At 48.1% G+C, this 15,203-nt stretch overlaps 2 protein-coding genes and 1 non-coding gene across 4 annotated transcripts in view; 1 reads left to right on the forward strand and 2 right to left on the reverse strand.

Annotated features, from left to right (window-relative positions):
• Positions 1-1,211, reverse strand: part of Nt5c2 (5'-nucleotidase, cytosolic II) — a 118,848-nt gene extending 117,637 nt beyond the window's left edge. For both annotated transcript variants that reach the window (XM_060390701.1, XM_060390687.1), the window contains exon 1: positions 1,074-1,211. In XM_060390701.1, coding sequence (XP_060246684.1) covers positions 1,074-1,132 — 59 coding nt within the window. In that variant the 5' untranslated portion in view covers positions 1,133-1,211. The remainder of the gene's footprint in view (positions 1-1,073) is intronic.
• Positions 1,131-11,177, forward strand: Ina (internexin neuronal intermediate filament protein alpha). The gene is made up of 3 exons (XM_021650543.2): positions 1,131-2,195; positions 7,466-7,590; positions 9,279-11,177. Exons 1-3 carry the CDS (start codon positions 1,131-1,133, stop codon positions 9,595-9,597), a joined length of 1,509 nt encoding a protein of 502 aa, XP_021506218.1. The 3' UTR covers positions 9,598-11,177.
• LOC132651176 (U6 spliceosomal RNA) lies at positions 8,504-8,610 on the reverse strand. The gene has a single exon (XR_009589017.1). It is a non-coding gene; the product is annotated as a U6 spliceosomal RNA (small nuclear RNA).
• Positions 11,178-15,203: the final 4,026 nt, after the last annotated feature.

A 15,203-nucleotide genomic window follows, 5' to 3' on the forward strand; every position in this document is an offset into this window, starting at 1 on the left:
CACTCCTGGAACTGAATCTTTGGTCCATGGATTAATCTCCACAGAAAATGGTTCTCCAGTCTAATTCAGAATGGAATCTCAAATGCACACAGGGCCAGACAGATGAAATAATGGGTCAATACGCATGACCCTGGAAGTGATGGGAATTGTGGGGAAGAACTCACTTAAGCAACGGGCACCTCATTTCCTATATTTTCAAGAGTAGCAGTGGCTGAGCGTTAAAAAGTCAAAATCAGTCAATCAATCCAGTTTCTTTTCAGATGAAACCTTCTGGCTAAAAACCTCATTTTTGAAACGTTTTAAAATCTACTGTGTTTTGGTGATGGTGGGTTTTTGTTTGTTTAAACCAAAGCCTGTAGCTTCATTTCTACCAGCCTGTGGTCCTGGCACAGGACCTCAGTGGAGGCCTGGGAACGAAGCCGGCTAATTAATTCCAGTGCTTTGTCCTTTTCCAAGACTGGCCTCTTTCCTTCCCTGTAATCCTTCGCACCCTCGGAATCTCAGGCTCTCATTCTTCACCGATCCAGAGCATCTCAAGCTCTCTGTGAATCCTCCCATCTCCCCGGACGCTTTCTGAAGTGGACCCAGTTTCCCCCGAAGACAACTAGGAGACTCCTAGGGCAGGAGAAAACGGGGGAGGGTGGATGCCCGCTCTCTCTGAGAAACAGGGCCTCACCCTTGAGAACTCCGGGATGCGGATGAGAATAGAGGACATCTTTGAAAAAACAAAAAAGCAAAACCTACTCTCCATGTAGAAAACAGGGCAGGCTCTGAAGCCGCCAAAGAGCTGAGTGCTCTTGGCTGGGAAGCCATGGCTGCTTGGGCATTCCCTCTTCTCCGGTCATTCCCAAGGCAGATTCTTGGGGCGCAGGAGCTGCGGGCAGGGAGGGGCTCGTACCGACGGCCCAGGTCGGTGGCGCGCAGCTGCGGTGGCACTGCGCTTCCCCGCCCCCGCAGGCCCCCCTTCCTCTCCCCGCTCCATCTGGACATGAAGCTCCGCCCCTAGCGCGTCGCCCCAGCCCGGCGCCTTAAAAACCCCGCACGCCGCCCCGCCGCACCCAGGCTTGCCGCACCTTCGCGTCCTCGCCACGTCCCGCCGCAGCCGCGCGCCCAGCCCCGACCCCGGCACCATGAGCTTCGGATCCGAGCACTACTTGTGCTCCGCCTCCTCCTACCGCAAGGTGTTCGGGGACGGCTCGCGCCTGTCCGCGCGCCTCTCCGGGGCCGGGGGCTCGGGCAGCTTCCGCTCGCAGTCGCTGTCCCGCAGCAATGTGGCCTCCACGGCCGCCTGCTCGTCGGCCTCGTCTCTCGGCCTGGGTCTGGCCTACCGCCGGCTGCCCGCCTCCGACGGGCTGGACCTGAGCCAGGCGGCGGCGCGCACCAACGAGTACAAGATCATCCGCACCAACGAGAAGGAGCAGCTACAGGGCCTCAACGACCGCTTCGCGGTGTTCATCGAGAAGGTGCACCAGCTGGAGACGCAGAACCGCGCGCTCGAGGCCGAGCTGGCCGCGCTGCGGCAGCGCCACGCCGAGCCGTCGCGCGTCGGCGAGCTCTTCCAGCGCGAGCTGCGCGAGCTGCGCGCGCAGCTGGAGGAGGCGAGCTCGGCGCGCGCGCAGGCCCTGCTGGAGCGCGACGGGCTGGCCGAGGAGGTGCAGCGGCTGCGGGCGCGCTGCGAGGAGGAGAGCCGCGGGCGCGAGGGCGCCGAGCGCGCCCTGAAGGCGCAGCAGCGCGACGTGGACGGCGCCACGCTGGCCCGCCTGGATCTGGAGAAGAAGGTGGAGTCGCTGCTGGACGAGCTGGCCTTCGTGCGCCAGGTGCACGACGAGGAGGTGGCCGAGCTCCTGGCCACGCTGCAGGCGTCTTCGCAGGCCGCCGCCGAGGTGGACGTGGCTGTGGCTAAGCCGGACCTGAGCTCGGCGCTGAGGGAGATCCGCGCCCAATATGAGTCCCTGGCCGCCAAGAACCTGCAGTCAGCCGAGGAGTGGTACAAGTCCAAGTTTGCCAACCTGAACGAGCAGGCGGCGCGCAGCACCGAAGCCATCCGAGCCAGCCGAGAGGAGATCCACGAGTACCGGCGCCAGCTCCAGGCGCGTACCATTGAGATAGAGGGCCTGCGCGGGGCCAATGAGTCCCTGGAGAGGCAGATCTTGGAACTGGAGGAGCGGCACAGCGCTGAGGTGGCCGGCTACCAGGTAAGGGCTGGGATGCTGCCTAGGAAAGGGTGCCCTGTCCCTTTCCGCACATAGCTGCACTCCCTGTAATGTGGGGCCCCGGGAAGCCAGGGGAGGGAAAGCGGGGAAAGAGGAGTGTTGACTGGAGGTGTTGGCAAACAAACAAACGAATCACGAAGTCTCATGCATGCGGCCTCAAATGTGAACTGCATGTGCCTGGAAGCTCTTCAAACCCTGATGTCTCTGCACTCGATTTTGGGAGATGGGGGAGTTTTAGGCAACGAACCCAAGTCTTCATTCATGTGCTGGGCATGTGCTGTGTCACCGAGCTACAGACCCCACCTCTTGTCTGAACTTTTCTAACAAAGGAGTCTTTAATCTTTTTTAAACCTCTGACTGTGACTTCCTGTCACCAAGAGTGCAAACACACTAGCAGAATAGTCCCAAAGGGAGCCCAAAGAAGACAGGTCACAGTCTCTGTGAGGTCTGGTCCTTAAGTATCTGCTTTGTTTAATTGGCTTTGATAGGCTTTTTCTGAGCCTTGGGAACTGGGCTCATTTTCTTGAGTTTTGCTCTACAAAGGAGTGGGATCTGGCATAATTCAGCTAATGACAACTGCCTTGCTCCACCCTTGCTATCCCCACCCCACCCATCCCCCCGCGCCAAGAAACTCCAAGCGACACAGGCACACAAACGCCCTGCGTTCCCTTCTGTATCCACTGACATTTCTAAGCAAGCTTTGAGCTAGTTCAGCTTTAGAACGGTCGGGGCGCTGTCCGCGGTGCTGATCCCGTGTTCCTGCCACGGCAGAAATGTCTCCAAGCTGTCCCATTTAGAAACTCCAGGCCTCAAGGCAATTAACTGCTTCGCTTTTTTTTTTTTTTTAAATCAGTCTTGGCTACCTGAAGTTAAAGTTCATGTTGTAGACAGCATCAATTTTCGCCTTCATGGATGGCTTTGCACGTAACAAAAACCTTTTAAATGTTCCCCACAGCTGTGAGGTCCCACTTGAAAATTCCCATTACCTTAATATTTGTTTCAACTTACATGCACGTGGCAAATTACAGAGATGGTTTCTTTGTTATAGGAGACATTTTTTCCCGTCTTTCTCTGCCCTGTAAGCTGTATGAAGATAATGATTAATGATTGGCTCTTCCCAACAAAGCCACTGTGTCCTCAGTTTCACTACACTGAACATTCTGGGCTTGTGACCACAAAGGGTACAGGGACAAAAGACAGGATGAATGAAAAATTTAGGAAAAAAAAAATTACATGGTTTAAGTACATGGAGCAATAAAAACTCTTGACTAGAATGTCAGTAATTCAGAAACTTCAAATAATTTATTCTACCTAGGATTGACTTTTACATTTGATGAAATTAATGTGTTCGGAGAACATTAAGAAAAAAATAGAACTGAGAAATGGCATAATAGTCCAGAAGTACCATTTTAATCAGAAGCTAAAGAATTATTGATGTGCAGGCATTTACTGTCCATTATGAATGGCTCCCTTTCATAATGGGAAAAGGCCTGTTTGAAATGTCTGTTTCATGAGTCTGATACTACAGTCTTATTCAAATAAGTGTTTCTGGTTTGCTACAAAATCTGTAAGTCAAACTTTTGAATATGTGTCGAAAGCCCTGGATGATCTGAATTAATCACACGGAATTCATATTTCTTCTCTTCTAGAAGCCTCAAATGTTGACTTAGGTAGTCTCCTTGAGGACAAGTCCAGTACTTCCACAAAAAGGATAACTTACCCCCAGACTGCCAGCTCGACTGGGCTTTGCCACGCCCTCCTTTTGCTTGCCTGATCCCTTACAGTGTCAGACTCGGTGCTGCTCTGGCTTATTTTCTCTAAAATACAGGCTTTCCATGGTAGAAAACAGTAGGGTCGTCTAGACCTCGCCTGCAGGAGACAAAGGGCAAGAGACTCTGAAGACTCTGCAGCTCTGTGCTGTCCCCGTCAGCTTTAGCCTGGGGCCTCAGTGGATCTGCTGAGGGGAGGAGACAGCCAGACAACACAAAGCTATTTCGTACCCCTGGGGACCCACTGCTGGGGTGGGGCTCACAGACCTGCAAACACTAAGGCTCCTATTGTTTCCCATGATCTCAATGCTGGTTAAAGTGGAAAGTCATTGTCTTCTTGCCCTTTTACCCAGCTTCCTTTTTCACTGCAGTGGTAATGGGAGATGTTCTTTCTTTCTGGTTCAGAGACTCATAGTGGGCACATTTTTCCTTTACAAGCATCCAGTCCCTTTCTCAAAGACAAGAGAAAGTGCCCATTAAAGTCATTTTCCCTGCCCCAGAGAGCTGACAGCCTATTTGGAGACAGAGCGCTTGATATACTTTGAAAAGGACAAAGAGTGATTCAAGGTAACGCAGTATGCGAACAATAGGAAGAACTAGGTGTTGTCTCACAGACCAAAGACGGCCGCTTCAAGTGGGGAAACAGGGCTTTCCTTTCATTCCTGACAGAGGATGCTCTGGTCCCTGCATAGCTGGGGCCCTACCATTAGAGTCCTTGTCATTACTAAACCTGGGCAGAGACGGGCTCTGGGAGACTGGCTTTCAGACCTGTGCTGTGGACGTCCTTAGAAAGCCAAAGCTTTCCTTGAAAGACCTTGCTGAGCAGTCAAGATCACTTCTGGCTAATGTTCTCCAGGGAGATAAGCCAAGTGTGCCCTCCTCTCCAATATGAGATTGGAGCCCAGCCTAATTAAGTAATAGGAAAGGTCTGGCCCTTGGGAGACCGGAAATGGGAGAGGCTACATATAAATCTATAGCTTGAGAGATCCATTTCTGAAATTAAGGTTCAAAAGAGGAAAAAAAATCTCATTTTTCAAAGCTGTTCCATCTGGCCCCCGCCCCCACCCCTATTACCCCACCCTCACCCTATCACTGTCACCTGGACTACTACAATAGCTTCTTTGCAGGAATGAATTTAAACCAGTGATCCGAACTCCATGACACACGGAGACCTAGGAGCAGCATTTTTAATAGATTCTTTTCCGACCACTTTTGAAGACATGGATTGGATATTTTCTAGATGGGGCCAGGACTGTGCTTTTTACTCTGTTTCGTGAGGCACAGTTGCCCTGTAGCCTGAGCTGGGGCTGACTTTGCAGTGCCCCTGCCTTGGCCCTGCAAGTCTGCTCTGTGCATGTCCCAGCACACCTGCTAGGAATGTGCCTTTCAAAGAAAGGGCTCCACCATTTGCTCTCAGACTGACTGTGGAGCATATTGGCCTAAAGCACGTTTTCTAGTAAAGTTTAAGGGTGCTGGAAGGCAAGGATAAAGCAGAGATAGGCGTGAGAACAAGGACATGTGTCTTCTGCAAGTGACCATGCATTAAAATCCTCTCTCCCTGTCTAGCTGATTACGCATAACAGTGGTTCTGTTTGCCTGGCTGAGGTCTCCCCCTTCCTCCCCTGAAATCAGGAAATGGGCACACGGTTTTTCCTGTTCTCCACTGCCGTGCTTTGTCTTCTTTCCAACCAGCCCTCTTGCAGTCCTCGGCCAGATGCTTAGCTGCTCCAGGAGAGACCCCAGCTGGAGCAGGGAGTGCCTTCTCTCTCCTGCTCTACAAGCTAAGGCAGCAGTAGCTGCATGGTTGGGGGAGGGGCAGACTGCAACGCTCTGCTCACATTTTCCGCTAGAGGCCATCTTTGGCAGGCCTTGTGAAGGGCAGCAAGATAGCCCAGGGTGGGGAGGAGTGTGCAAACAAAGGGACCAGAGCTTGGTGAGCATCCTCTGGTCAGCCGGTCAGTCAGCTCCTTTTGGAAGGAGCTGTCAACTCTGATCCATAAAGTAGCCACACAAAATGCATGACGTACAAGAGCAAGAAACTCTAACCCATCTAGAACTCAGAATCCTTTTTCCAAAAACAGCTGTGAAATAGAAGTGCTTTTTAATAAGCGGTCGAATTAACCTGCTGAGACAAAACATCTACCTCTAATCCACAGAATGGGAGCTGACTGCACTGATGCCCCTAGCCTAACCATTTGTAACATGATTCTAAAAAGAAACAGATTTTTATTTGGGTTTCAGGCCTGTCGATGGGAGACCACTACAGGCATTGTCAGGAATGCCTAGCACCCATAGGGCTACCTTTCAGGACAAAGAAAAGTAATAAACTGTAACATGAAGATAAGCACTGCTCTTTGGATCCATTTAGGACCGAAATAAACAACCCCAGATATATCTGAAAGATGACAGGCCTGACATTATAAAAAAATAACATCATTTTCATGACCCTTGATTGCTGGGAAAGATTGTATTATGTTTAATGTTCTAACAATAAGTGGCATTCTGCAGTTTAAAATGGCTTCATTAAAAATTATCATTTTGAGGGATGTCTGAAAGAAGGCTCAGCGGTAAAGGCACGTGCTGCCAACCCTGACAACCTGAGCTGATACCCAAACCCCATCTGATGGAAGGAAAGAACAGACTCCACACTCATCCCCAGAACCCATCTGGTGGAAAGACAGAGCCAACTTCTGGCTTCCACATATCTCTTGTAATACATATATGCCCACACACATAAGCAAGTAAATAAATAAATAAATGTAAAAAATTAAAATTGGAGGCTGGAGAGATGGCTCGGCAGTTAAGAACATTGTCTATTCTTCCAGAGGACCTGAGTTCAATTCCCAGCAGCCACATGGGGCCTCACAACCATCTATAATGAGATCTGGTACCCTCTTCTGGTGTGCAAGCACACATGCAAATAGTGTTCACTTGTATAAATTAAAAATTAAAAAATAAAAATTCAAAATTGACATTTTTTTAAATATGGTGCTTTAAGGAGTATGAAGCCTCTATCAGGTTTGATTACTAGCACCCACATGGCAGCTCACAGCCATCTGTAACCCCAGCCCCAAGGGATCAGACAGCCTCTTGTGGACTTGGAGAGTCCCTGAACTCATACATGCGTGCGCGCGCACACGCACGCACGCACACACACACACATACACACACACACACACACATTAACATATTATTTTAAAAGCAAAGAAGGAAGTATCCACAAGGTCATGTGTCCTTTGGAAGTTCCCAGCCCTTAACATGCGTCTAAGTTTCCCATGGATCTGTAAGGAAAAACGCAAATGCTGTGTCTCTTCCCCAGAGCAAACGAAACAGAATCTAGGCTGGACCCAGACTGCTATGCCGGGATTCCGTTGGTTCCTTACATGCTTTGAATGTGAGGTCAGGGCTGAGATCCCCGCCTTGTGGAAATGTCAACGAATTTCTGCTGCTTTGGTCTAAGCATTTTGGACATGTACTTTCCAGGATAGCATTGGGCAGCTGGAGAATGACCTAAGGAGCACCAAGAGCGAGATGGCACGCCACCTTCGGGAATACCAGGACCTGCTCAATGTCAAGATGGCCCTTGACATTGAGATAGCGGCTTACAGGTACGCCAGGGGCACGTTTACCCCACAAAAAGCCTCCTCTCTGGAGGTGACGCTGCTACATAAGTGGTTCTGTGTGGTCTGTTCTGACCGGCAAGGCAGGATGGGAGGGTGCCACTGTCTGGTCCATCTGAGCTGACCCCTCAATCCCTCTGTTGGATATATCCTCGCTTTGTCTTGCTAGTCCTGGCATATTCTGCACAGCTCTACTGGGCCCTTACAAGGTAACACAGGCTTCTAGAAGTCAAAACGGAATTCTGTCAGACTCTGAAAATAGGGGTTGGGGCTGGGATCGCTTAGTAGTTAAGAGCACAGACTGCTCTTATGGAGGACCTGAGTGTGATTCCCAACACCCATGTCAGGTGGCTTACAACTGCCTATAACTTGCTCCAGGGGAATCTAATGCCTCTGGCCTCCTCAGGCATCAGCACTCACTTGCAAACCCACACTCATATATACACAATTAAAGATTATAAAAATGAATCTTTAAAAATACGAGTGGAACGCAAAGTGATCCGAGGGGACGGCTGAAATGACACTTGCCTTTTACAAAGAAAAGTAACTCCGGGTGCAGCTTTTTGAATGACCGCTACATGTCAGAGCCAGGTCAAACACGGACCGTAACTCAAAGTCCCCGCTAAGAGGTGGGAGCTGGCCTCGTCTAGAGTCCGGTCTCACTGCAGTTGATACAAACGTTAGTTGATATCCATGGGAGATCTCCCCTTTTCCGAAGAGAAAGGGAGGAGGAGTGGATTGAGGGGGGAAGGTGAAGAGAGGAAGGACTAACAGGGAAGAGGAGAAACTGTAGTTCGGATGTAAAGTAAATGAATAAACTTATAAAATTTTAATTAGTTAAGTAAATACAAGTGAAAAAAGTGGCATCCCTCAGATTCAACCTCAGGTCAGTGTGGACATTTTTAATATGGAACACTTCATGAATTTAGATGTCATCCTTATGTTGGGCCCATGTCATTTTTCTCTGTATCATTCCAATTTTAGTATATATGCTGCTGAAGCCAGCACATTTTTTCCTCTTCCACTATGTATACCACCTACTTCAAAATAAGGTCCCCAGAGTATTTAGCCTCAGCTACATACCAAGGCCAGCCTGACAAGCAATAACAAAAACCCTATTAGAGTTACGAGCAACAAGATTAGGTATGCACCTGATCGGGTTAGTCTAGGCTGAGTGGCCACTAGTGTCTCAATGGCTTCTGTCACTGCTTGGCCCATTCCGTTTGTACCTCCACACGTGGAAAAGGCACACATCTCTAGGGTGGTTCGGACCAGGCGAGTCATTTCTTGATCTTCTGTGGATTTCTCGATTCCTTACGCCTTTACAGTTAAGGTGTTAATTAGGGAAATTACTTCTTTCCAGAGCTTTGGAGATTCTAATTGCCAAAAATGGGTGTCTAATGTGACCAAGGGAGAGTTGTATGTTTTCCTACAGGAAATCAGTTTGTGAATGGGATAGGTTCCTTTGACCATACTTTAAGCAGCACTGATATTGGAGAGAATTTCTACCCGTATATGCTAATCCCAACCCAATGCAGTATCACTGGTCTCCGTGTCATGAAGAAATTGCAGTGTTCTTCAGAGTCTCTAAAATGAAAAAAGACTGAAGAGTTAAGTTCTTAAACACAACTAGTAGTCTGGTTCCTAAGAGCTTCTTCTCTCTGTTGAATTTACAGGAAACTGCTAGAAGGCGAAGAGACACGATTTAGCACCAGTGGGTTAAGCATTTCAGGGCTGAATCCGCTTCCCAACCCCAGTTATTTGCTCCCTCCTAGAATGCTTAGTTCTACAACCTCCAAAGTCTCATCCACTGGGCTATCACTGAAAAAGGAGGAAGAAGAGGAAGAGGAAGGGGCTTCTAAGGAATCCTCTAAGAAAACATCCAAGATAGGGGAAAGTTTTGAAGAAACTTTGGAGGAAACGGTAATATCTACCAAGAAAATCACTGAGAAGTCAACTATAGAAGAAAGCACCATTTCAAGCCAAAAAATGTAGTTCCATTGCTTAAAATAAGTTAATGCCTAAGAGGGAATGCACTTGGCTTATTCACAGCTTACTCCTGAACCACAGCACCTACCACCGCTATAGAATGTCTCCAAGGCTTCACTGTCATATTCAGTACCGAATCCTTGCTTTCTCCACTAGGAAAGCCGCCCGTAGATGGAGCAGTCAGAGGAGTTCTCTAAGAACGCAGCTTTCTCACCCGCAGCCCAGGCTTCATAGTGACAGGTGACTCAGGGACAAAGGAAGTTCCAGTGGAGGTGCTAAACCTGGTCATCATCCTCTGTGGGCTGAAGCTGAAACCTGTTTATCCACTATGCCACACCAGTACCCAGCTATGGGATCTTACTGTAGATGCCTAAAACCATAAAGTCACTGCCGAGGACAAATTAGTGGTCCAGACACCATTACCCCATTCTGCTCTGATAGAGCTGAGTCACAAATGATAGGTGTTTCTCTCGTGGGCACGTTTCTTTCACTCTCCTCAATTTCATATTTCCTCTTCTTCCACCCAAGAGTAGGGGAAAAGGCTAAGTGTAGTATTCCCTTCTAAACTCACATAAAACATAAACCCTTTAGCTCTCTTTGCGCAGTGGGTAAAATTAGATGCATGTTGATCATTTCTGTGATTTGTGTAATAACTTATCCCTGCCCCTTTCATGTCCTTTCATATTTCTAGCTTAAAAAATTAATGATAATGGCAGTGATTGATTTTAAGGGTTTTACAAAAATATGAAAGGGATCTCTAGATTTTAGGCTTCCAGCTTGTCCAAATTCACTTAATTAGAGGGGGGGAACACTACCTTAAATGGTGTAGCTTTTCACTTTAACGTTAGAAGCACAGTGATAGTGATGCTACGCTGTGGTTAAGCTGACCTTAGACTTAGTAGAGTAAGGAAAGGAGGTGAAGGACCAAGGTCTCCTCCGTGTCGGTTTCCGTGTAGTGGGATAGAATTAGCTTTTTCATACCCATGCCCTAGAATCTGCATAGCCCCTTCCCATGAGCCCAGGTCCTCAAGAGACCTTGCTTTGTAAGAGTGCTACGTGTAGGACATTTTATCACCACACACAATGCTACTGCCCAAAAGTGAAAAAATCACAAGCACTTCTGGTCAGTCCACACCAAAACCACCAGCAAATAGTTTTTTTAAAAAAGGAAAAATAAATCTCCCTCAGAGTCTTCCCCAGCAGTGTGGCGTTGCTCCAGAAGGTGGGTGTCCCCACCCCTGAGGAAAGGCAGATGCATTCAGGGTCCAGGAGGTGCATGGACACTCCTCCCCTGTCTCAAGGAGGCAGCCACATGTCCCGTGTGCCCCGTGTGCCAAATTTGATGCAGGATTTGCCCTTTCTCTCTAACCAGAGCTATAGAGCTGTCTATCCTGTCCCCGCCACCTCATCACAAGTTCTGTGCTGATAAGGACATAATGCTTCTACTGAACTCTCATTCTAGCACACGCTTCAATAGTTCAAGGAACCGGAGAGGCACTTCCTGACCGATCCCCTCTTGACCCCCCCCACACACTTACTGTAAGACATTAGTAATAGAGAAAATTAAACGTCATTAATCCTACCAACATGGTTCGTGTTCTGTGGTTTCTATGAGTTCCCTGAGGAAAATGCCATTTGGTTTGACAGGTTGCCTGGCCCTGTTTACTTCTTATCTCCTGTTTTTGATGAGTTGCCACCAATCACCTGAACCAAGAGTAAAAGGACGTTACAGGTTGAGCACAGTGGTAAATGTCTATAATCCCTGCACTCTAGAGGCTGAGGTAGGAGAATTGTATATTTGATGTCAGCCTGGGCTATAAACTGATTGCCTGACTCAAAAACAAGAAAAGGGGGCTGGGAGAAAGCTTAATTCATCAAAGTATTTGCTTGCAAACATGAGGACCAAAGTTTGATCCCAGAATCCCTGTATTAAAAAAGGAGAAGCTGGGTGTTGGTGGCATATGCTAAGTAGTGCACACTTGTACCCCAGGGCTTGGGGGCGGGAGTCTGCACACTTGTACCCCAGGACTTGGGGGGCGGGGAGTCTGGTGGATCCCTGAGGCCCACTCACCAGCGTGACTACTTGGTGTGCCCTAAGCCAGTGAGAGATGCTGCCTCAAACAAAAAGGTGGATATTGGTGAACAATATCCAATGTTGCCCTCTGGCCCTACACACATGTACCCGTGTGCACAGACACGCAAACACATGATCTTGCATATAATGGAGACATGGCTCAGCTAGTAAAGTGCTTGCCTGGAATGCCTGGGGCGTTGTGTTAAATCATGTAACCTAGGGATGGCAAGTCCTACAGGCAATCTGCGTGCCTGTAACCCCAGCACTTGGGAGGTGAAGGCAGGATGACCCAAAAATTCAAAATAATCCTCAGCTACAAAGCAAGTTCAAAGCCAGCCTCTAATACATGAAATCCTGTCTCAAAACCGACAACAACAAACAAGAGGATCTTATGGATTTGGTAAATGATTAAGTTGGAACAAGAGGTAACAGGTAACGTGGACAACATTCAGAAACTAAGCGAAGAGAAGGGAGCAAGAGACACCTGCTGACAACAGGGCAAAAAAATGAGTTCAAGGGATGGTGGGAAAGCCATCTGGCAAGGCGATCAGTGATCCCCAAGATAACCTCCAGGGTCCTCAGACTGAGGTCCCTTTCACCTCACCGTAGGTGTATGCGGTCTGTGCGTGTGCCCATGTGTGCAACATGGAGGCCAGAGGTCCGTTGGATCTCTCACTAAACCTGGAGCTTATGGATTCAGCTGCATTAGCCAGCAAGCTGCCGAGACCCAGCTGTCTCTCCCTCCCCAGCAGGAGGTGACGATACATACCACCAAACCTGGCTTTTTTTTTTTTTTTTCTAATGTGGGTGTTTGGGAATCAAAACTTGGGTCCTCATATTCATATAGCAAACACTCCACCCACTGAGCTGATTCTTCCAGCCCTCCCTCTCTGTATCCTAAGACTTATCTGTTAATACCTAGACTCATCTGTTAATACCTACTTAGTGTAATAAATGTCAAATACCATACTAGACAGTAAACATAGAATTATCTCATTTAAATCTCACACCCACTCCTTAGGCATAGCGTTTGCACTATGCCTATTTTATAAACCAAGCAATAGAAGCTCACAGTGGCAGATTTCAGCCTGGGTCCTTGCAGGCTGTCACACAGTAAGTGGTGAAGCTAGGATCTAGGTCTCCCCACCGGAGTCTGCAATGCTTGCCTCTCCTCCCAGGGAGCATGGTGGTGCCAGCCTACAACCCCAGAGCTTAGGAGGCTATGGTGGTGCTGCCACAGGGAGGAGGAGTCTTTTTTAAATCCCCTCATCCTCCTTCCCAGCAGGTCTCCCAGAACTTTTGGGACCCTCGGCAGTACCAAGTCCCACAGGCAATCTGCTACATGTGCAGGCTTCCTCAGCTCCTGCCTCCCTGCATGGCAACCAGGCGGCAGTGGAAGTTCAAAACTGGTCCAATGTGCTGGCACATGCCTGTAGTTCCATTAGCTGAGAGGTAGAGGCAAGAGGATCAAGACTATCCTTGGCTCCTGTCTCAGTCAGTGTTCCATTGCTCTGAAGAGACACATGACTAAGGCAGCTCTCATAAAAAGACTTTGGGGACTTGCTTACAGTTAAGCACATTACGTTGTGGTGGAAAGCAACAGGCAGAAATGATGCTGGAGAAGTAGCTGAGTTCGACATCCTGATACGATGGCTGAGAGGGACTTGGGGCTTGGCACAGACTTCTGCAACCTCAAAGCCCATCCCTAGTGACACACTTCTTCCAGTAAGCTCCACACCTCCTAATCCTTTCTAATAGTGCCAGTCCCTGGTGACCAAGCATTGAAGTCTCAGCCTATGGGGTCATTCTCACTAACCACCACAGCTACATACCAAATTTAAAGCCAGCCTGGGCTACAACGAAACCCTATCTCAACAAAAAAAAACCCAAAACAAACAAGAAACTGAGCTCTGATCGAGGCACTGGTGATATGTACTTATAACTCCAGCATTTGGGAGGCTGAGGCAGGAAGATTTCAAGTTCAAGGACAGCCTGGCCTACACAGACAAACCTTTTCTCAAATGTTTAAAAAACAAAAACAAAAACAAAAACAACCCAATAGTGAGAATAACCCAGGATCCTGGACCCATTCAACCATGGATTACTTATTTTCCTACAAAAAAAAAAAAAAAAATGCTAGACAGCTGTGGAGGCTATTTCCCTAGTAAAGGCAGGACGAGCAGGACTTCTTACAGCTTTGCAATAGGGACATAGCTTCTATCAAAGGGCCTGGGAGGAAAGAAGGAAAGAGATAAATCTTCAAGGAACAGTTAACCCAGACAGCTTAAAATTCATTGTTCTGCACTAGCCAAAGAGGGATATAAGAGTTAAGGAATTATCTGGAAGCTACAATCCAAATTAGCTCCAGGATTGCTGAGTCACAAAAAGTCACGGTAATAAAGTTCTAGATTTTACCTGTGAGCTCAAGCAGAAGGCTAGAACCACTGCTTTTGGCTTTAAAGGCAAAAATGAAACAGGTTTTTAAATGTTTTTTTATTTTTTTAACCCACTAGAGAGCTAGGATGTAGCTCAGTGGAAAAGCGTTTGCTGAGGATGTACAAGGCTGAGTTTGAGGGTTTTTTATTTGTTGGTTGGTTTGGGTTTTGGGGTTTTCAAGACAGGGTTTCTCTGTGTGTTGCCCTGGCTGTCCTGGAACTTGCTCCGTAGACCAGGCAGTTCTGGAACTCATAGAGATCCACCTGCCTCTTGAGTGCTGGAATTAAAAGTGTGTGCCACCATGCCTGGTTTAAGGCTCTGAGTTTGAACCCCAGAAAAAAAAAAAGGCAGGGTAGAAAGAAGGAAAGAAGAAAGGAAGGAAGGAAGCAAGGAAGCAAGGAAGGAAGGAACAAAAGAATGGGGATCCCTGGAACAGAGCAGATTGGTTGTTTCCAGGGTGAGAGAGAACAAAGGAGAGTGACTGGCCAGTGAATAAGCATGTCATTTTGGAGGAAAATGTTCCGAAATCAGGGGAGAAGGGCAGGTGCACATCACTGTAAACACACCAAATCTCTTTTTGGTTGTTAAAGACAGGGTCTCCCGGTGTAGTCCAAGGAGCCTCAAGGTCAGGATCCTCCTGCCTCAACTTTCTGGGTCCTGAAATGACAGGAATGGACCACCACACTAGCTACTGAATCATTGATTTTAAAATGAGTGATTTAAGCCCGGCACGGTGGCGCACGCCTTTGATCCCAGCATTTCAGGAGGCAGAGCAGGCAGATCTCTATGAGCTTGAGGCCAGCCTGGTTCAGAGAGTGAGCTCCAGGTCTGTCTCAGACAAATGAATAAAATGATTTATTTGTGTGGGGGGCGCCTGACATGTATGTGTGTGCATATGTCGGCCTGAGTTTGATGTCAGGTGACTTTTTTGACAAGCAGGCCACCACCTGAGCTTTTTCCTTCGGCCTGGGTGATAGAAGCAAGCACTCTACCCCCAAGCCAACTCCCCAGCCCTAGGAAGACTGTCTTTTATGCATATTTAAACTCGACTCTAAAAACCCATCAATAAGGGAATTTATGAAATTATCAGGAAAAAAGGCAT

The sequence above is a fragment of the Meriones unguiculatus genome, chromosome 1 (genome assembly GCF_030254825.1).
Source record: "Meriones unguiculatus strain TT.TT164.6M chromosome 1, Bangor_MerUng_6.1, whole genome shotgun sequence".
Lineage (NCBI taxonomy): Eukaryota > Metazoa > Chordata > Mammalia > Rodentia > Muridae > Meriones > Meriones unguiculatus.

Excerpts from the sequence above, each read along its gene's own strand:
- Ina (XM_021650543.2), top strand. The coding sequence starts at position 1,131 with ATGAGCTTCGGATCCGAGCACTACTTGTGCTCCGCCTCCTCCTACCGC. Across the intron at positions 2,196-7,465 it reads CTGAGGTGGCCGGCTACCAG|GATAGCATTGGGCAGCTGGA; the intron begins GTAAGGGCTGGG and ends TGTACTTTCCAG. Across the intron at positions 7,591-9,278 it reads ATTGAGATAGCGGCTTACAG|GAAACTGCTAGAAGGCGAAG; the intron begins GTACGCCAGGGG and ends TTGAATTTACAG.